This window comes from Abrus precatorius, unplaced genomic scaffold (genome assembly GCF_003935025.1).
Source record: "Abrus precatorius isolate BTA unplaced genomic scaffold, Abrus_2018 Scaffold8, whole genome shotgun sequence".
Lineage (NCBI taxonomy): Eukaryota > Viridiplantae > Streptophyta > Magnoliopsida > Fabales > Fabaceae > Abrus > Abrus precatorius.
This window is the reverse complement of record NW_020874428.1, coordinates 12317456-12340090: the sequence shown is the minus strand read 5'-3', so window position 1 is coordinate 12340090 and position 22635 is coordinate 12317456. Positions and strand designations below refer to the sequence as shown.

Here is a 22635-nt window from a genome sequence, read left to right as displayed (position 1 = left end):
CTTAGGGTTAATTAAGCAATATCCCCCTCATTCACCATTAATTCAATTCAAGAGACAAGGAAGAAGTAATTCATGAGAAGAAAGAAATTATATTATCATTAAAATCAAGGAACTCAAGAATCCGTGTGAACTTACTAAGGATTACACAAAATTTATCCCTCCATGGAAATGGGGGTCAAAAACGTAGTTGGGAAATGTAGAAAACTCATGAACATTAATGTAAAAGCAAGAGAAAATGAGAAACCAAACCCTCGGTTGGACCCTTGGCTGTCACCCAAGGTTGCCCTAAGCTCTGGAAAATGTCCTAAATTTAGTAAAGAAGATAAAAGGTTCAAAAAGTGTAAGAACTCTCTACCCTAATTTGGTAAAAATCTATTTATACTAAAGCTGGCGCCCTCCAAAGTAATTAATTTCATTCTTTCATAGTAAACACGCGCAGTATCAGTTGGGTTTTGCCTTTCTGGAGTGATTACTATGAAAGTTCATAGTAACCACACGCAGTAGTGGGATATTTTGGACTGTCTGGAGTTGTCACTATGAACTTTGATAGTAACTACACGTAGCACCTTTAATTCTGCATGCTCTAGAGTGATTACTATGGACTTTCATAGTAACCACGCGTAGGTTTAGTGGATTCTGGGCTGTTGTAGTTATCACTTTAAGCTTTGAAAGTGATCACTTTGGTCCCTTTGCTAGAAGTGGCTTGCTGTAGTTGTCACTATCAATCTTGAAAGTAGTTACTTTCACCTCAAATTCCTCAAAATCCAATAATTCTTCAAAATAAGCTTAAGGATTCCTACCACATTATTCAAATGATCAAAACATGTAAAATAAACTATATAAATCAATGTAAATTAACCAAAAACTAAGAAACCTATATTATTTAGCCTAATTGGAATATTCATCTTATTTACACTATCTAAGTCTATTGTTTTCTATAAAAAGTAATAAATGATGTATAAAAATTTAGTAAAATGTGGATTCATCAATTAACCATACAAATTTCCATTCACAGAGTGCAATAACAGCAGAATTAACAATTCAATTAATCCAAGAACTCAAATTTCAGAAGCAAACGTCGAATCAATACATCAATTCAAGTTCCATAAACTCCTAACTACGAAGAATTAAGCAGACATTGTAACAGGGAAAGAGAAAGAAGGAGAAGAAGAGAAGAAACTCAAAAAAGCCATAGCCACGAGCTTCAATCCAATACCTCTTCTTGAAGCTTCGAGGTTCAACCCCAATCCTCTCTCTCACTCTCTCCCAACGAGAATCTAACAGAAAAAATGGAAAATGAACAAAAGACCCCGAGTTCGGAGCTTAAAACAGGTATTTATAGAAATCTCGATTCTGTGCGTTATCACTCTTGCTGATAAGAGTGGCCACGCAGAAGCTCATGTAGTTTCTGGAAACTAGAACTATCACTTTCGCTGCTAAGAGTTACAATGCAAGAGGTCGAGTGGTTGCGCGTGATCACTTTCGAGACTAAGAGTGATCACGCACAACTTACCTTGATTCACTCCTCTCTGGAACATCCATTTTCGCTGGCAAGAGTGATAACGCAGAGCTCGCTGAAATTTTTCCTTCTTTGGAACACTCACTTTCGCCAGCAAAAGTGTTAACGCAGAGCTTGCTAAAATTTTACCTTTTCTGGAATACTCATTTTCACCTGTAAGAGTTTTAACGCAGAGCTTGTTCTTCTGAGTAACTCTCTAGAACACTCACTTTCGCTCGTAAGAATGACACGCCTAGACTCCCTTCTTCTTTTAAGCTCTGGAACGATCACTTTTACTGGCAATAGTGATCACGCCTAGTGTTTATTCCTCTTTGATGTCTGGAGTAATGACTTTCACTAACAATAGTGATCACGCCCAGTTTGCATTCCATAATTCTTGTGCTTTGAGTCCAGAATTGCTACTCTTCTTCTTCCTTTCCATTGATTTTTCATTTCCATGAACCTTGCTCAGATTATTCCTTCAAAACAAAATTAAATTCTTAATTTCTAATCAAAAAATCTCACCAATGTTAAAATAACTACAAATTGAAATAAAACTTTTAATCATTCTATTTTTCTGAGTTTTTCTGCTTTTCTCATGTATTTTTCTTATCAAATAGGTTAGAAATATGCTAAAATATTAGTAAAAATATGAATTCATCATGCCCCAACTTTCCACAGTTAATACAGTTGATCTATGGCTATGGGCAATCTCTCAGCATATGTGGTCCTCCACACCTGAAGCACTTAATCGGTCCTCTGAAAGAGCTTGAACCTGAGCTGCTCCGACTACTTCTCTCCTGAGATGAAGTCCCTCTAGACTGAGAATTGTTGGAGCTCGAATACAGCCCCTTAGAGAACCTAGAGGGTCTTTTGTCTTGCCTTATTTGACCACTTCCCCTGGTGTCCACAGTCTTGCCCTTGGAATTGGCTTCAAATATCCGACACTTGCTCACCAGAGTTAGCAAGTTAGTCAGCTCGGATCTCTGGCCTCAACCCATGCTTAAACTGAGCACACAGGTCTTCCTCTCCATCCTCATGTTGGTAGTGAGGCCAGTACTTCATCAACTCTTGGAACGTTGCTGCATACTCCTCCACTGTCATATTTCCTTGTTTTAGCTCAAGAAACTCCCGAGCCTTCTGCTTCTTCAAATTCCGGGGAAAGTAATTCCCTAGTAAACTTGCCTTGAATGTCTCCCACTTAATATAGTCATCCTCATATGGCAAAGTCTGACTAGCAACTCCATCAATCCTCTACCTCCCCACATAACATGTATGTGGCATAGGTCACCTTATGCTCTTCCATGCACACCATTGCATGGAAGATCTTCTCCACATCAGCCACCCACCTCTGGGCTCCTTTAGGTCAAACTTGCCTTCAAACTTTGGAGGATTATGCCTAGTGAAGGCAGATAACCCTCTATACTTAGCTGGCTCTCCATCTTGGTTGTGCACTAAGGCCTCCAGAACTTGGGTCATTCGCTCTAGGAGGTCATTGGTGACTTCAGCTACTCTACCTCTACCGGTCATTTTTAATCTAAGCTAGCAAACAATTCAACAAACCACACTTTAACCCATCCGATCAATAACAACATTTTTAATTCAAGTAAACAAAACATATCAACACACAGCTTTGGACACTTGAGCTCCAATACCCCAGTCTGGTTTGGATGAACTGCTCTAATACCAAAATTGTAATACCTTAATTTAATTTTTAAATAAATAAATTTCATAAAATTGAAAATAATAAAAAATTTCATTCAATGGTTCCTAATACATAGTTCAATGAAATAATTCAAAATAAGGATGGATTACAATTTATATTGAATCATTGCTACAGGACTAGATCAATTACATTAGAGTTTTCAAAAAAATAACTTTCTAAGCCCTATAGTAGTTTCATCCATTCCTTCACTGAGCCCGATGCTGATCATCTTGGTTACCTGAAAAATAAATGTAAGGATGAGTACTATATACTTTCACACACACATGACAAGTATAGAGTCTCACTTTGCTCACTCCACATATTTTCTAACATAATTTAAATCATGCATAAACAAGTACAAGGTAATAATCTCATCATTCCAAACTCATCTACATACAGGTGCGCTCACTACACCATCAAACAATTCATATAAAACACCTACGTGTGCTCACTTCACGTTAGCTACACAAATTCTTAATGCCTTCAACCTTAGGGATTCACACCATGGATGGTCACTTGATAGCTCCCGCTCCACAGATACAACGTGTGCGGTATTGACCTCCCCAAGCAAAGGTGTTAGTTAGAGGCTAAGTCAGGAGGAGAATGTGTGGCCATTTTGTAGTCCAATATGCTCTATGTTCCAACTCTAGGGGTAGGTGACAGGCCTTTCCAAATACTAACTGATATGGAGACATACCAATTGGAGTTTTAAAAGCAGTTCTGTATGCCCACAATGAATCATCCAGCCTCTTTGAGCAATCCTTCCTTGAGCTGTTCACTACCTTCTCCAGAATTTGCTTGATTTCTCTATTTGAAACCTCCACTTGTCCACTTGTTTGTGGATGGTAAGGAGTAGCAACCTTATGCTTCACACCATATTTCATTAATACAGCTTCAAGATACTTGTTGCAGAAGTGAGTACCTCCATCACTTATTAGCACTCTAGGCACACCAAATCTTGAAAAAATGTTCTTTCTTATAAAAGAAATCACTACCTTTGCATCATTTGATCTGGTGGGAATTGCTTCTACCCATTTAGACACATAATCCACTGCCACTAGAATGTATTCGTGTGAAAATGATGGGGGAAATGGTCCCATGAAATCAATCCCCCATACATCAAATAGTTCCACTTCTAAGATGTTGATTAATGGCAGCTCATGTCTTCTTGAGATATTTCCAGTTCTTTGACATTTGTCACAGTTTTCTACATACCTTTTGGCATCTTTGAAGAGTGTAGGCCAAAAGAAACCTGCTTGCAACACTTTTGCAGCAGTTCTTGAACTTGCATGGTGGCCTCCATATTATGAATTATGACAATGCCATAATATCTCAGCTTGCTCACTTTGTGGAATGCATCTTCTAAGTAACCCATCTACTCCAATTTTGAACAAGTATGGGTCTTCCCACACATAGAATTTGCTGTCATGTAGGAACTTCTTCTTTTGCTGCCAAGTAAACCTCTTTGGTATGAATTGAGTGGCTTTAAAATTTGCAATGTCAGCAAACCAAGGTATGTTATCCACTGCGAACAGCTTTTCATCTGGAAATTCTTCATTTATTTCCAATGATTCAGTGGTTGAACTCTCCAAGGGTAATCTGGATAGGTGGTCAGCAACACTGTTTTCTTTTCCTTTCTTGTCTTTGATCTCTAGCTCAAATTCTTGGAGGAGTAGAATCCATCTTAATAATCTGGGCTTTGCATCCTGTTTTGTCAAGAGATATTTAAGAGCAGCATAATCAGTATATACAATCACTTTCGAACCCATTAAATATGATCTGAACTTATCAAAAGCATATACAACAGCTAAAAGTTCTTTTTCTGTTGTTGTGTAATTCACTTGTGCAGGATTTAACACTTTGCTTGAATAATAGATAGCATGTAATTTTCTATCTTTTCTCTGTCCTAAAACAGCACCCACTGCACTATCACTTGCATCACACATGAGTTCAAAAGGTAGCTTCCAATCTGGTTTTGCAAGAATAGGTGCAGAAATCAGTTTCTCTTTTAAAACAGAAAATGCATGCAAACAATTATCATCAAATATGAAATCTGCATCCTTTATAAGTAAATTACTCAAGGGTTTAGCAATCTTGGAAAAGTCTTTTATGAATCTTCTATAAAAACCAGTATGTCCTAAAAAACTTCTAACTCCCTTAACATTGATAGGTGGAGGCAATTTACTAATGACTTCTATTTTAGCTTGGTCCACCTCCATTCCTTTCTCTGAAATTTTGTGACCAAGGACAATGCCTTCTTGTACCATGAAATGGCACTTTTCCCAATTTAACACAAGATTAGTGTCATGACATCTCTGCAAAACAGTGGATAGATTAGCTAAACAATCATCAAAAGAATCACCAAAAACAGAGAAATCATCCATGAACACTTCTATGATGTTTTCTACCAAATCAGAAAAAATAGAAAGCATGCATCTTTGGAAAGTGGCAGGGGCATTACACAAACCAAATGGCATTCTCCTATATGCAAAGACTCCAAATGGACATGTAAATGCAGTTTTCTCTTGATCTAAAGGATCTACAACTATTTGATTATATCCTGAATACCCATCAAGAAAACAATAAAATGAATGTCCAGCAAGTCTTTCTAGCATTTGATTTTCAAATGGTAGTGGGAAATGATCTTTTCTGGTTGCATCATTTAATTTCCTATAGTCTATGCACATTCTCCATCCAGTCACAGTCCTAGTAGGGACAAGTTCATTCTTTTCATTAGGTACAACTGTCATACCACCTTTCTTTGGAACAACTTGGACTGGACTTACCCAATTGCTGTCAGAAATTGGGTATATTATTCCTGCATCTAACAGCTTTATGACCTCTTTTTTAACTACCTCTTTCATGGCTGGGTTTAACCTCCTTTGTGGCTGCACAACAGGCTTAAAATTCTCTTCAAATAAAATTCTGTGCTTACAAAATGAGGGATTTATACCTTTCAGATCTGCAATACTCCAGCCAATTGCAGATTTGTGTTCTCTCAAAATTCTGAGCAATTTTTCCTCTTGTTCTTCCTTAAGTTCATTATTGATGATGACTGGATTTTCATGTTTCTCATCCAGAAATGCATACCGCAGGTGTGAAGGGAGTTGTTTCAGTTCTAGTCTTTGTTTTTCCTCTTCTTTATCATCCTTTTCTAGCTTCTCCTTCACTGAATTTTCTGCAGATTTTCGAATTGGCAGAGCTTCTAGTTGCTGCTGCACTTCCTTAATGCATTCTTCATGCAGAAGTTCAGATTTGTTGCTCCCTGCAGATATTATTTCTTCTAACACTGCAAGTTCATCAATTTCATTAATATGGCGTTGTGTAATGAAAGCATCCAGTATATCTACCTTCATACATGTGCTATCTTCAATTGGATATTTTAAAGCTTCAAACACATTAAACACTACCTTCTCATCTTGAACTCTAAGCATAAGTTCACCTTTCTGCACATCTATCAAAGCTCTCCCTGTTGCAAGAAATGGTCTCCCTAGGATCAAAGGAATGTTAGAATCCACCTCCATGTCCAGAATTACAAAATCTGCAGGAAAAATGAACTTGTCAACTTTAACTAATAAATCTTCAACAACTCCATATGGATAAGTGTATGATCTATCAGCTAGCTGCAGTGTAATGTTGGTGGGCTTCACTTCCTCTATGCCAAGTTTCCGCAGAACAGCCAATGGCATCAGATTTATGCTTGCTCCCAAGTCACACAATGCTCTTCCCACAGTGCAGTTTCCTATTTCACAAGGAATGCTAAATGATCCAGGATCTTTCAGCTTTTGAGGAAGCTTTCTCTTGAGAATGGCACTGCACTCCTCTGTCAAAGGTACTGTTTTATCATGCTCTAGCTTTCTTTTTCTGGAAAGTAGTTCTTTCATAAACTTTGCATATGAAGGCATTTGCTCCAAAGCTTCTGCAAAAGGAATGTTAATTTGTAATTTCTTAAAGACATTCATAAACCTTTCAAATTGTTCCTCTTGTTTAGGATTCTGAACTCTTTGAGGATAGGGCAGCCTCTTGTATTTTTCTGGATCTATTGGCTTACAAGCTTCCTCAAAGAGTTGCTTTTTGGTTTTCCTTTCAGAATTCATGGGAACTTTTTCTTTTTCTTCTGAATGGTCTTTCTTCAATAGCTTAAAATTTCCTTGTTGCAGATCTTGTTCAATGTTTCTTTCTGCTACATCATTTACTTTCTTTTCTGCTGGTTTAGGGCTTGCAACTACAGCTCCACTCCTTGTAGTTATGGCTTGACATTGCTCTTTAGGATTGATTACTGTATTGCTTGGAAATCTTCCTTCATCCCTGCTGGATAATTGTTCAGCTAATTGTCCAATCTGTGTCTCTAGTTTCTTCATGGAAGCTTCCTGATTTTTGAAGCTTGTTTGAGTCACCTTCATGAATTGCAGCATTGTCTCTTCCATCTCAGTCAACCTCTCATTCATAGGTCTGGAAAATTTTTGATTTCCTTGAGGTTGAGTGGACGAATTTCTCTGAAAATAATGCTGTTGTGTTGCTGGACCTGCATTAGAAAAAGGCAAATTTGAATTAGAATTCTTTGCAGCAGAATATTGATTATTCCAATTAGAATACTGCTGAGTTCTATTATTTGAAAATTGAAATCCAAGGGGATATGATGGCTGTTGTCTCTGAAAATTATTCATATAATTCACTTGCTCTTGTGGTTCACTTGTGGATGCCTCACATGCACCATTTGCATGGTTTCCTCCACAAAAGTCACAATTTAGCTGACTGGTAGGCATACTCCCTGTTTGCAGATTGTTGATTTGTTGTGTTAAGGCAGCTAATTGTTCTGAAAACATTTGATTTTGTAGCTGATTTTGTGCAAGAAAAGTTTCCAGAACTTTAGCTTCATGACCAGAGTTTCTTCCTTGATTCCTTGAGTTTGAATTCTGATACATTGAAGATGCCATCATGTCAATAATCCTCTGAGCTTCTTCCAAGGACTTTGTATTTAATGAACCTCCAGCAGCAGCATCAACCATTGTTCTTGTTACTGCATTCATCCCATTATAAAAAGTCTTTAATTGCATCCAATCTGGAATACAATGATGTGGACACCTTCTAAGCAGTTCTTTGTATCTTTCCCAAGCTTCATACAATGATTCTCCTTCTTGCTGCACAAAGGATGTAATTTCTCCTCTCAACTTAGCAGCTTTAGATGGAGGGAAGTACTTAGTTAAAAACTTATTCACAAGTTCTGTCCAGGTTGTGATGCTTCCTTGTGGTTGAGCTTGTAACCAACATTTTGCTCTATCTCTCAAGGAAAAAGGAAATAGTCTTAATCTGATAGCTTCTTCACTAACTCCATTCATTCTTATGGTGTCACATAGCTGCAGAAAATTTGAAATATGCAGGTTAGGATCATCAGAATTTCTTCCAGCAAACTGATCCTGTTGGACTAAATGTAGTAGGGCAGGTTTAATCTCAAAATGGTTGGCTTGAATAGTTGGCCTAATTATAGAAGAGTTAAAACCTTGCATGTTAGGAATAGCATAGTCCCCTAATGTTCTAAATCTGTTCTGTTCTGTTCTGCCATTTCTATTGCTGGATTTGGTTGTCTCAAGGGTGTAGATGTTCTTTTCACTCTAGGATTACTTTGAGATTCTGGAGAATGGACAGCTTCTAACTCACTATCACTCCCTATGGCTTTTTCTGCTCTAGACTCTTTTCTCAATCTTCTCAAAGTTATGTCTATGTCAGGATCAAAGACCAGAATTGATTTATTCTTGTTTTTACCACGCATATACAAATCAGTTTAAAGCAAAATTAGACCACAATTGATATTCAGAAATGTACAACAGAATTCATGCAAATTCTATCAGTAAAAGCATATAGAAACTTAAATCTAGTAGTTGCAGAATTGTAAAATCATGTACAAATATGCAGAATGACAATTACAACTATGAAAAACAATGAAAACTGAAATTATGCAGATAACAAAGATGTAAAAATTCTATGCAGCAGACAGAAATATTGTGCAGAATATTACACAAGGTGCAGTAAAATTATGCAGAAAGCAATTTGAAAGCAAAGCAACAAAATAAATGCTCAATCTAGTTACTTTTCTACTACTAATGATATTGAAATGCAAAATTCCCCGGCAACGGCGCCAAAAACATGTTGTTTACTTTCTATACTAGCAAGTGCACTAGGATTGCAGCAAGTGATGAGTAAAATTAAGATCCAAATATCGTATCCACAGGGAATTTAGATTCAAGTATCACTTCATAGAATTATAACCATTTAAGCTTTTTCGAAATTGTAAGGAGAGTGGTAACATCTAATAACAACAAACTGGAACAATTAAAAGTAAAATGAACTTGCAGCAAACAAGACAATGCACACACAGTTATGTGCTAACAGAGGGAGAAACCATAGCTAGGGAATTGCTTCACCAAAACTCCAATGTTTAATCAATAAAGTTCTGAATTAACAAGCAATTGGAAAGAATGACAATCAGTTTCACTTTATACTATTCAGAGGTTAATTCCTTAACTCAGTGAACCTAACATTCAATTAAACCATTCTAATTCCTTAGATCTAATTCAATTCAATGTTGCTTTAAGTGTAAGAAACCAAAAGATTGCAAGATCAAAGTTCCTTATCCCTAAGAAAACTAAAATCTCGGTGATTGGTTCAGATCTGAAGAACAAATTCAATTTCCATTGACAAAGGTTCCTCTGAATTTAGTTAATCAAATTTCCATTCAATTCACACGTGAAGTTTAGAATCAATCACTCAATCTATTCCAAAGCTTGAAATCCAGATCCAAATCAATTCAACATGTTCATTTCAGATCTACAATCCCTAACTATGAACGAATTACACAGCCATGGCAGCAGAAGAAGAAAAAGAAAGAGAAGAAGAGAAGAAGAAACTCAGGAACGCTATGGAAGCTTGCTCCACTCCAATTTTTCTTCGTGAAGCTCCAAGATCTGAATCCCCACTCCTCTCTCTCACTTCCTCTAACCAGAAACTAACTAAAAAAACTGAAAATGAACAGAATCCCTTTTTTCCGGATCGCTTCTGGTATTTATAAAATTTCCCAGATTTTCACGTTATCACTTTTATGAGAAAAAGTAATTACGCAGAGAGTTTTTGGTTGCACGTTAACACTTTTCCCATAAATAGTGGCCACGCGCATTTTTCTGATATTGAGAGCTCTCTGGAACTATCACTCTGGATGATAAAAGTGACAACACAGAGCCAAGGTAGTTGCGCGTTATCACTTTTTCTGATAAAAGTGACTACGCGCAGTTCGCCAAGTTGAAGACTCTCTGGAACGATCACTTTTGATGACAATAGTGGTTACGCCCAAGCTGCAATTTCTTATTCTTGAGTTTTTGGAGTCTAGACTTGCTTCTTTCCTCTTCCTTGTCATCAAACTTCCAAGAACATGATCCTTGCTCAATTTATTCCTACAAAAACAAGATTAAAAACTTAATTCCTAAGCAAAAATTTCACAATTGCTAAAATAACTACATATGTAAACAAAATTCAATTCCTTCTCTTTTTCTAAGTTTTTATGCTTTCTTTATATATTTTTCTTATCATTTGTGTTAGAATTATGCTAAAATATCAGTCAAAATATGGATTCATCAGATACAATTGTCCTTCAGTACACGAACCAAAAAGAGGCCGTTTTCATAGCCAAAAAATGGAACAAAGTGACGAACGGAATTTTTAATTTTTAATTTTTAATTTTTCTGGCTCCTCTCTTCTCTTCTCTTCTCCTCTCTCTCTCGCTCTCTCTCCCCTTTAGGAATTGTTTCCCTCCATCCATGTAGGCTTAGATTTCCATCTAATTCAAGGATTAAAAAGGACGAGACACTCTTGAGGATCGGTTTCACAATTTATTCAACAACAAATTTGGTTTCATCTCTTCCTTCTTTTTCCTTTTGCTAATTATGATTTCAAATTGAAGTTCTTCGTTTGGATTGATAATTGTGCAGTTGTTTGATTACATATTATTTGGTTGATGTATGTAATTAATTCTTGAAGGAGTGTGAATTAGATTTTCAGGTTTGAGATCTAAGATTAATGGCGTTGGTGAATTAAATTAACACAAATCGATTAGGTTCTAGAGGTTTCTGAACTTTGAGCAAATTGTGTGTTAATCGAATGCATGAGGGTTCTCGTGTGAATGCTTAATTTGAATTGAGGTTTCATTCAAATTTAATGTTAATCACTAATTTGTTGTTTGATGCATCTTCTTGGAATCCGGTGATAGAGTGGGCGTAGTTCTTCTAAATTCTTGGATTAGAGCTTTTAATTATTTTTAACTTTTGATTCTAATTAGTTATTCTATAAATCAAACCCCCTCTAAAACTTTTATAATCGTATAGCATTATCATTGTTGGAAGATGACTGGGATTGCACCTCTTACTACATAATTTTTATGCAATTCGATTTTTATTAATTTGTCCGAGAGCGACACTCGCGATCAGTGTGTTGCTGGAAGATCCAGCCTGAGTCTTCCTGGAGGAGCCAATTGATGTGCTCAAATAAGTTTTGGCCATTTCTCAGTTTCTGCAAAAAGAAAGTAATTTGACAGTTTAAATTTGTAACACATAATTGTGAAAGTATAGATCTCTCTACTAAAGAAAGTTCAATCAAACAATTTACAGAAATTCAATTCTTCTAACCAATATAACATGCAGTCTACTGTTAGCCGAAATTAATCATACAAATACAAAAGCACAACTACACAATATTAAGCATTCACAGTCAAAGCATGTTAAATCCTAATATATGAGTTCAAAGTGTACACTCTCAAAACATATCAGGTTAACGCAGAGGGAGGGAAACTTATTCAGTGTATTGTTCATGCTGTTATTGAGTCAAATAACCTCAAAACAATTTCTTATTACCCCCTTTTTCATTTCCCCCAAAACATTAACACAGAAAACCCTAATCCACTATTTCAGAGAGAAAAGAGTTACGTACCTGGCGAAAAGGATGCAGAAATATGAGGAAAAAGCTTGCTGCTGCTAGGTCGATGTATACAAGGAGGGAAATCTCAGAGAACGCTCAGAGAGAAGAGGAATTTGTAAGTGCAAAGGTGTGTGCGTGTTCACTTTAGTTTATATTTATAGTCACGCGTTGGCACGTGACGACTTTAAGCAAGAAAGGTGAACGTTATAGCATTTAAGACACTCAGCGTGGTTACTTTATCTTATTAGAGTGAGCATTCCAGAGAGTTAAGTTTTCTGGGTGAGGGAGGCATTATCACTATTACTGGGAAAAGTGATAATGCGCAAGCAATGTTGCAATTTTTTTCACAAAAAGGAGTAACGCACATAAGAGAACTCATACTTACCTATGCGTAACCACTTTTGCTAGGGAAAGTGAGCTTTCCAGAGAGTATGTTTTCTCATCTACCTCTGCGTGATAACTCTCATCTGTGAGAGTGAGTGTTCCAGAGGAGCGTGTTTACCTTGATGCCTCTGTGTGATCACTTTTGTCAGTAAAAGTGATTGTTCCAGTAGAGATCCTCAAAATGCATCTCTGTGTAGCTTCTTTCCTGCAAAATAGTGACTCCTATCATTAATCAAATGTCTCTAAAACCTTAATTAACTCACTTCTCAAATCTCTAATCAATTATGATATTCAATTCAGAAAACTAGATGCAGCAGAATATTTGCAGAATTCTAAACCTTCAAATACACATTCACAACATCAAATCTCTAATCAATTATGATATTCACTTCAGAAAATCAGATGCAGCAGAACTTGCAGAGAATTATAATACATGAATATGCAGAATTCTAATTTGCAGAAACTACAGAATTTGTAAAAATGAAATGCAAACTTCTAAAACAATACAAAAAGCTTAAAATGAGCTAGAAATGTGAGTTGTCTCTCACAAAGCGCTTCTTTAACGTCACTAGCTTGACGTTAAATGTTCCTCACTCAAGAGGAACTAATTTGACACATAAGATATTCCTCGCAAATTCCTCTCCATGATAGACTTTCAATCTTTGGCCATTGACCTTAAATTCTCTCCCTATCTTTTGATCCTTAATCAGAATTGCTCCAAAGGAAGATGTTTCTTTGATCATAAAAAGGTCCAGAGCATCTTGATCTTAGTTTTTCTGGAAATAGTTTCAGCCTAGAATTGAACAACAGCACTTGTTGTCCAGGTTTGAATTCTCTTTGCAGAATGAATTTGTCATGAATTCTCTTGGTTCTTTCTTTGTACAACTTTGCCTTCTCATAAGCTTGTTGTTTAAACTCCTCCAATTCATGTAATTGCAGAATTCTCTTCTTTCCAGCACTTGGTAAATCAAAGTTCAGCCACTTAGTAGTCCAATAAGCTATGTGCTCCAACTCCAAAGGTAAGTGACATGTCTTTCCAAAGACTAATTGGTACGGTGACATCCCAATTGGAGTTTTAAAAGCAGTCATGTATGCCCATAGGGAGTCATTCAGTTTCTTTGACCAGTCTTTTCTTGAACTACTAACTACTTTCTCTAAAATCTGCTTGATTTCTCTATTTGACACTTCCACTTATCCACTTGTTTGTGGATGGTATGGAGTAGCAACCTTGTGCTTCACAGCATACTTCATTAATATTGTTTCAAGGTGTTTGTTGCAGAAATGAGCACCTCCATCACTTATCAGAAATCTAGGTACTCCAAACCTTGCAAAAATGCTCTTTCTTATAAAAGATATCACTACCTTGGCATCATTTGATCTTGTGAGAATGGCTTCCACCCATTTGGAAACATAATCCACTGTCACTAAAATGTATTCATGCGAAAATGATGGGGGGAAAGGTCCCATGAAGTCAATCCCCTATACATCAAATAGCTCCACTTCTAAAATATTTGTCAATGGCAGCTCATGCCTCCTAGAGATGTTGTCTATTCTTTGACATTTATCACAGCTTTCAACATACTTCTTAGCATCCTTGAAGAGTGTAGGCCAAAAGAAGCCTGTTTACAGTACTTTTGCAGCAGTCCTTGAACCTGTATAGCATCCCCCATATTCTGAGTTGTGGCAATCCCATAATACCTCAGATTGTTCATTTTGTGGAATGCACCTCCTAATTAGACTATCTACCCCAATCTTGAACAAATAAGGGTCTTCCCACACATAGAATTTGCTGTCATGTAAGAACTTCTTCTTTTGTAGCCAAGTGAACCTCTTTGGGATGAATTAAGTAGCCTTAAAGTTTGCAATGTCAGCAAACCAAGGCATCTCTTCTACTGTAAGAAGCCTTTCATCTAGAAATTCTTCATTAATTTTCAAGGAGTTAGGGTTTAGACTTTCCAATGAAAGTCTTGACAGGTGGTCAGCTACCTTATTTTCCTTTCCCTTTTTGTCTCTAATTTCCAGCTCAAATTCCTGCAGCAGCAAAATCCATCTCAGCAACCTTGGCTTGGCATCATGCTTTGACAACAAGTATTTAAGTGCAGAATGGTCAGTATATACAATAACTTTTGATCCCATCAAATATGATCTGAATTTGTCAAAGGCAAACACAATATCAAGGAGTTCTTTTTTTGTGGTTGCGTAATTCACTTGTGCAGGATTTAAAACTTTGCTAGAATAGTAAATGACATGTAATTTTCTATCTTTTTTCTGTCCTAAAATAGCACCCACTGCACTATCACTTGCATCACACATTAGTTCAAAAGGCAAATTCCAATCAGGTTTTGTAAGAATAGATGCAGAAATCAGTTTTTCTTTCAAAACAGAAAAGGCATGCAAACAATCATCAAATATGAAATCAGCATCTTTCACAAGTAAATCACTAAGAGGTTTTGCAATTTTAGAAAAATCTTTGATAAACCTCCTATAAAAACCAACATGTCCTATAAAACTCCTAATTCCCTTAACATTGATTGGTGGAGACAGTTTACTAATGACTTCTATTTTTGCTTGGTCCACCACCATTTCTTTTTCTAAAATCTTGTGGCCAAGGACAATGCCTTCTTGGACCATGAAATGACATTTCTCCCAATTCAACACAAGGTTAGTATCTTGACATCTCTGCAAAACAGTGGATAGATTAGCTAAGCAATCATCAAATGAAACACCAAAAACAGAAAAATCATCCATAAACACCTCTATAATTTTCTCTACCAAATCAGAAAATATGGAAAGCATGCACCTTTGAAAAGTGGCAGGAGCATTGCATAATTCAAAAAGCATTCTTCTATATGCAAAAACTCCAAATGGACATGTAAAAGTAGTCTTTTCTTGGTCCAAAGGATCCACTGCTATTTGGTTGTATCCTAAATACCCATCAAGAAAACAGTAGAAGGAATGTCCAGCAAGTCTTTACAACATTTGATCAGCAAATGGTAATGGAAAATGGTCCTTTCTAGTTGCATCATTTAACTTCCTATAGTCAATACACATGCGCCAGCCAATAACAGTTCTAGTAGGTATGAGTTCATTCTTCTCATTAGGTACAAATGTCATCCCTCCTTTCTTAGGGACAACTTGGAGTGGACTCACCCCTTGGCTGTCAGAAATTGGATAAATGATCCTTGCATCTAGCAACTTCATGACTTCTTTCTTAACTACTTCTTTCATGGATGGGTTCAATCTTTTTTGTAGCTGCACAACTGGTTTAAACTTTTCCTCAAATAAAATTTTGTGCTTACAAAAAGAAGGATTTATACCTTTCAAGTCTGAAATACTCTAGCCAATTGCAGATTTATATTTTCTCAGAATTCTTAGCAGCTTTTCCTCTTCTTCCTCTTTGAAATCATTGTATTTCCTGCAGTTATGGTTTCTCTCAACACAAAATTTTTATCAAATTCATTAATAGGATAGTGTGTAATAATAGAATCCAAAATATCTACTCTCATACATGAATTATCTTCAGCTGAATATTTTAATGCTTCAAACACATTAAACACTACATTCTCATCTTGAACTCGAAGCATAAGTTCTCCTTTTTGCATATCAATAAGAGCTCTCCCTGTTGCAAGAAATGGCCTTCCTAGGATCAAAGGTATGTTTGCATCCACCTCCATGTCCAGAATTACAAAATCTGCAGGAAAAATGAACTTGTCAACTTTAACCAATAAATTTTCAACAACTCCATATAGATAAGTGTATGATCTATCAGCTAGTTGCAGTGTGATGTTGGTAGGTTTCACTTCTTCTGTGCCTAGTTTCTTCATGATAGCTAAAGGCATCAAGTTAATGCTTGCTCCCAAGTCACATAATGCTCTTCCAATAGTGCACTGTCCTATTTCACATGGAATGCTAAATGATCCTGGATCTTTTAGTTTTTGAAGAAGCTTTCTCTTGAGAATGGTACTACATTCCTCTGTCAAGGGTATTGTCTTGTTGTGCTCTAGCTTTCTTTTTCTGAAGAGTAGTTCTTTCATAAATTTTGCATATGAAGGCATCTGCTCCAAGGCTTCTGCAAAAGGTATGTTAATCTGTAATTTCTTAAAAACATTAAGAAACCATTCAAATTGTTCTTCCTGTTTAGGATTTTGAACCCTTTGAGGATAAGGCAGCTCTTGTATTTTTCTAGATCTACTGGCTTGCAAGCATCTTCAAAGAGTTGTTTCTTTGTTTTCCTTTTAGAATTTGTAGGAGCTTCCGCTTTTTCTTCTAATTTCTCTTTCTTTAATAATCTGAAGTTTCCTTGTTATAGATCTTGTTCAATTTTCCTTTCTTCTGCCGCATCATTGACTTTCTTTTCTGCAGCTTTTGGACTTGCAACTACAACTCCACTCCTTGTAGTGATGGCTTGACATTGCTCCTTAGGATTGATCACTGTATTGCTTGGAAATCTGCCCTCATCTCTGTTGGACAACTGCTTAGCTAGCTGTCCAAGCTGGGTTTCCAGTTTCTTCATAGAGGCTTCTTGGTTTTTGAAGCTTGTTTGGGTCACCTTCATAAACTGCAGCATGGTTTCCTCCATCTCAGTCAACCTTTCATTCATAGGTTTGGAAAATTTTTGAGTTCTTTGAGGTTGAGTGGATGGATTCCTCTGAAAATAAGACTATTGTGTTGCTGGACCTGTATTAGAAAAATGTAAATTGGAGTTAGAAGTCTTGGCAGCAAAATATTGATTATTCCAATTAGAATACTGCTGACTTTTATTATTCAAAAATTGAAATCCAGGGGGATATGAGGATTGTCGTCTCTGAAAATTGTTCATATAATTCACTTGTTCCTGTGGTTCACTTGTAGATGCCTCACATGCACCATTGGCATGTTTTCCTCCACAAAAATCACAATTTAGCTGACTGATAGGCATACTCCCTGCTTGAAGATTGCTAATTTGCTGAGTCAAGGCAGCTATTTGTTCTAAAAACATTTGATTTTGTAGTTGGTTCTATGCATGAAAGGTTTCCAAAACCTTAGCTTCATAACCAGAGTTTCTTTCTTGATTTCTTGAGTTTGAATTTTGGTACATTGAAGATGCCATCATTTTAATGATTCTCTGAGCTTCTTCTAAAGATTTTGTGTTTAAGGAACCTCCAGCAGTAGCATCAACCATAGTTCTTATTGATGTATTCATCCCATTGTAGAAAGTCTCTCAAGGAAAAGGGAAATAATCTCAGTCTGATGGCTTCTTCACTAACCCCATTCATTCTTATGGTATCACATAACTGCAAAAAGTTTGAAATATGTAGGTTAGGGTCATCAAAATTTCCACTAGAAAACTAATCCTGTTGGACTAAGTGTAATAGGGCAAGTTTAATCTCAAAATGGTTGGCTTGGATAGTTGGCCTAATTATAGAAGATTTAAAACCTTGCATGTTAGGAATTGCATAGTCCCCTAATGTTCTAATCCTATTCTGTTCTGCCATCCCTATTTCTGGATTTGGTTGTCTCAAAGGTGTAGATGTTCTTTTTACTCTAGGAGTATTCTGAATTTCTGGAGAATAGACAACTTCAAATTCACTGTCACTTCCTATGAATTTTTCTGCTCTAGCCTCTCTTCTTAATCTTCTTAAGGTTATGTCTATGTTAGGATCAAAGACCAGAATTAATTTATTTTTGTTTTTACCATGCATATACAAATCAAAATGCAACAAAATTAAACTACAACTCGATATTCAGAAATGCACAACAAAGATTATGCAGAAGATATCAGCAAAAGCATATAAAATTCAAGTCTAGCAACTGCAGAATTATGCAGAATTCAATAGAAAATGATGTAGATAAATGAAAAATGAAATTATGTAGAGAAATGCAGAAAACAGCAAAAAATAGTGCAAAAAACTACACTAAATGCAGAAAAGAAAATCATGCAGAAAAACTTAGAAGCAAAACAACAAAAATAAATGCTCCATTTAGCTACCTCTTTGCTACTAATGATATTGAAATACAAATTCCCCAGCAACGGCGCCAAAAACTTGTTGTCGACAATTCTAAACACTAGTAAGTGCACTAGGAATTGCAACAAGTAATGAGTAATTTTTAAGATCAGAATATTGTCTCCACAGAGAATTAGGAAATCAATTATCACTTCACAGACCTATAACCATTTGAGCCATACAAAATTGGAAGATTTGTAACATTCAAAAGTCAAGAACATGAACAATCAAAAGATAAGAAACTTGCAGTAAAAATAGAGTATGAAAGTTGTGATTAGAAATGAATGAAGAATGGTTAGGAATTTATTTCACAAGAATGTCAATATCAATTCAATTATGCCTCTGAACATTCAAGCAATTGGTTAATTGCCAATCAGTTTCTCTTATTAATAGTCAAAGTTTAATTCCTTAAATCATTGACCCTAACAAGCAACTAAACCCCCTTAATCCCTTAGGTGAAGTTCAATTTCAAGTTGCATTAAGACTTACAACCGTAGGATTGCAGTATTAGGTCTCTTTATCCCTAAGAAATCCCCAATTTTTATTGTTAACTCAGATCAAAGAAGCAAATCCAACTTTCATTGGTAAATGTTCCTCTTTTATTAATGATGAACGAGCTTTCTCATGTTGTGTTTAAAAGATTTGTCGCAAATCCTCATCAAAATTTAAACAAATTAATGTAGTACTAGGGTTACCCTAGATTGTCTCCCATGAACATTGGCTATTAATCTTCATTAAACATGTTGAAGGCATTAATTGAACAAACAATTAAAATGGGGGGTTTCATGGTTTCAAATCAAAATAAAGAGCAACGAGCAAACAAGTTTAATTAATTCAAACAATAGAAAACAGCAATCCTTAGTTCATCCACAAAGATTCTATCCTTATTCCACTCAAGATTTAACATTCATCCTCTCTCCCATGAATTAGGTTAATTTAACAAGCGAAAATTAACCTTATTGTCCTAACAAAATTATGCAATTTGCTAGGCTCTAATCTCTCATCCCAAAGTTACGCAACCTTAGAATTAAACCTAGGATTAAGCAATCCCTAGTTTAGAATCTCCTTAAAACAACTTAGGGTTAATTAAGCAATATCCCCCTCATTCACCATTAATTCAATTCAAGAGACAAGGAAGAAGTAATTCATGAGAAGAAAGAAATTATATTATCATTAAAATCAAGGAACTCAAGAATCCGTGTGAACTTACTAAGGATTACACAAAATTTATCCCTCCATGGAAATGGGGGTCAAAAACGTAGTTGGGAAATGTAGAAAACTCATGAACATTAATGTAAAAGCAAGAGAAAATGAGAAACCAAACCCTCGGTTGGACCCTTGGCTGTCACCCAAGGTTGCCCTAAGCTCTGGAAAATGTCCTAAATTTAGTAAAGAAGATAAAAGGTTCAAAAAGTGTAAGAACTCTCTACCCTAATTTGGTAAAAATCTATTTATACTAAAGCTGGCGCCCTCCAAAGTAATTAATTTCATTCTTTCATAGTAAACACGCGCAGTATCAGTTGGGTTTTGCCTTTCTGGAGTGATTACTATGAAAGTTCATAGTAACCACACGCAGTAGTGGGATATTTTGGACTGTCTGGAGTTGTCACTATGAACTTTGATAGTAACTACACGTAGCACCTTTAATTCTGCATGCTCTAGAGTGATTACTATGGACTTTCATAGTAACCACGCGTAGGTTTAGTGGATTCTGGGCTGTTGTAGTTATCACTTTAAGCTTTGAAAGTGATCACTTTGGTCCCTTTGCTAGAAGTGGCTTGCTGTAGTTGTCACTATCAATCTTGAAAGTAGTTACTTTCACCTCAAATTCCTCAAAATCCAATAATTCTTCAAAATAAGCTTAAGGATTCCTACCACATTATTCAAATGATCAAAACATGTAAAATAAACTATATAAATCAATGTAAATTAACCAAAAACTAAGAAACCTATATTATTTAGCCTAATTGGAATATTCATCTTATTTACACTATCTAAGTCTATTGTTTTCTATAAAAAGTAATAAATGATGTATAAAAATTTAGTAAAATGTGGATTCATCAATTAACCATACAAATTTCCATTCACAGAGTGCAATAACAGCAGAATTAACAATTCAATTAATCCAAGAACTCAAATTTCAGAAGCAAACGTCGAATCAATACATCAATTCAAGTTCCATAAACTCCTAACTACGAAGAATTAAGCAGACATTGTAACAGGGAAAGAGAAAGAAGGAGAAGAAGAGAAGAAACTCAAAAAAGCCATAGCCACGAGCTTCAATCCAATACCTCTTCTTGAAGCTTCGAGGTTCAACCCCAATCCTCTCTCTCACTCTCTCCCAACGAGAATCTAACAGAAAAAATGGAAAATGAACAAAAGACCCCGAGTTCGGAGCTTAAAACAGGTATTTATAGAAATCTCGATTCTGTGCGTTATCACTCTTGCTGATAAGAGTGGCCACGCAGAAGCTCATGTAGTTTCTGGAAACTAGAACTATCACTTTCGCTGCTAAGAGTTGCAATGCAAGAGGTCGAGTGGTTGCGCGTGATCACTTTCGAGACTAAGAGTGATCACGCACAACTTACCTTGATTCACTCCTCTCTGGAACATCCATTTTCGCTGGCAAGAGTGATAACGCAGAGCTCGCTGAAATTTTTCCTTCTTTGGAACACTCACTTTCGCCAGCAAAAGTGTTAACGCAGAGCTTGCTAAAATTTTACCTTTTCTGGAATACTCATTTTCACCTGTAAGAGTTTTAACGCAGAGCTTGTTCTTCTGAGTAACTCTCTAGAACACTCACTTTCGCTCGTAAGAATGACACGCCTAGACTCCCTTCTTCTTTTAAGCTCTGGAACGATCACTTTTACTGGCAATAGTGATCACGCCTAGTGTTTATTCCTCTTTGATGTCTGGAGTAATGACTTTCACTAACAATAGTGATCACGCCCAGTTTGCATTCCATAATTCTTGTGCTTTGAGTCCAGAATTGCTACTCTTCTTCTTCCTTTCCATTGATTTTTCATTTCCATGAACCTTGCTCAGATTATTCCTTCAAAACAAAATTAAATTCTTAATTTCTAATCAAAAAATCTCACCAATGTTAAAATAACTACAAATTGAAATAAAACTTTTAATCATTCTATTTTTCTGAGTTTTTCTGCTTTTCTCATGTATTTTTCTTATCAAATAGGTTAGAAATATGCTAAAATATTAGTAAAAATATGAATTCATCATGCCCCAACTTTCCACAGTTAATACAGTTGATCTATGGCTATGGGCAATCTCTCAGCATATGTGGTCCTCCACACCTGAAGCACTTAATCGGTCCTCTGAAAGAGCTTGAACCTGAGCTGCTCCGACTACTTCTCTCCTGAGATGAAGTCCCTCTAGACTGAGAATTGTTGGAGCTCGAATACAGCCCCTTAGAGAACCTAGAGGGTCTTTTGTCTTGCCTTATTTGACCACTTCCCCTGGTGTCCACAGTCTTGCCCTTGGAATTGGCTTCAAATATCCGACACTTGCTCACCAGAGTTAGCAAGTTAGTCAGCTCGGATCTCTGGCCTCAACCCATGCTTAAACTGAGCACACAGGTCTTCCTCTCCATCCTCATGTTGGTAGTGAGGCCAGTACTTCATCAACTCTTGGAACGTTGCTGCATACTCCTCCACTGTCATATTTCCTTGTTTTAGCTCAAGAAACTCCCGAGCCTTCTGCTTCTTCAAATTCCGGGGAAAGTAATTCCCTAGTAAACTTGCCTTGAATGTCTCCCACTTAATATAGTCATCCTCATATGGCAAAGTCTGACTAGCAACTCCATCAATCCTCTACCTCCCCACATAACATGTATGTGGCATAGGTCACCTTATGCTCTTCCATGCACACCATTGCATGGAAGATCTTCTCCACATCAGCCACCCACCTCTGGGCTCCTTTAGGTCAAACTTGCCTTCAAACTTTGGAGGATTATGCCTAGTGAAGGCAGATAACCCTCTATACTTAGCTGGCTCTCCATCTTGGTTGTGCACTAAGGCCTCCAGAACTTGGGTCATTCGCTCTAGGAGGTCATTGGTGACTTCAGCTACTCTACCTCTACCGGTCAT

At 36.5% G+C, this 22635-nt stretch overlaps 2 protein-coding genes and 1 non-coding gene across 3 annotated transcripts; 1 reads left to right on the top strand and 2 right to left on the bottom strand.

Moving 5' to 3' along the window:
• Positions 1 to 2467: 2467 nt before the first annotated feature.
• On the bottom strand, positions 2468 to 3028 carry LOC113874235. The gene is made up of 2 exons (XM_027512468.1): positions 2811 to 3028; positions 2468 to 2750 (listed from the first exon to the last, which is right to left on the bottom strand). Exons 1-2 carry the CDS (start codon positions 3026 to 3028, stop codon positions 2468 to 2470), a joined length of 501 nt encoding a protein of 166 aa, XP_027368269.1.
• Positions 3029 to 8270: 5242 nt separating this feature from the next.
• Positions 8271 to 8377, top strand: LOC113848615. Its single transcript, XR_003501879.1, has one exon. It is a non-coding gene; the product is annotated as a small nucleolar RNA R71 (small nucleolar RNA).
• A 13697-nt stretch (positions 8378 to 22074) lies between these two features.
• Positions 22075 to 22635, bottom strand: LOC113874234. The gene is made up of 2 exons (XM_027512467.1): positions 22418 to 22635; positions 22075 to 22357 (listed from the first exon to the last, which is right to left on the bottom strand). Exons 1-2 carry the CDS (start codon positions 22633 to 22635, stop codon positions 22075 to 22077), a joined length of 501 nt encoding a protein of 166 aa, XP_027368268.1.

Bases quoted from the DNA above. Each gene is read 5' to 3' on its own strand.
- LOC113874235 (XM_027512468.1), bottom strand. From the start codon at position 3,028: ATGACCGGTAGAGGTAGAGTAGCTGAAGTCACCAATGACCTCCTAGAG. The intron at 2,751-2,810 runs GTGTGCATGGAA...GGGGAGGTAGAG, and splicing joins AGAAGATCTTCCATGCAATG to GATTGATGGAGTTGCTAGTC.
- LOC113874234 (XM_027512467.1), bottom strand. From the start codon at position 22,635: ATGACCGGTAGAGGTAGAGTAGCTGAAGTCACCAATGACCTCCTAGAG. The intron at 22,358-22,417 runs GTGTGCATGGAA...GGGGAGGTAGAG, and splicing joins AGAAGATCTTCCATGCAATG to GATTGATGGAGTTGCTAGTC.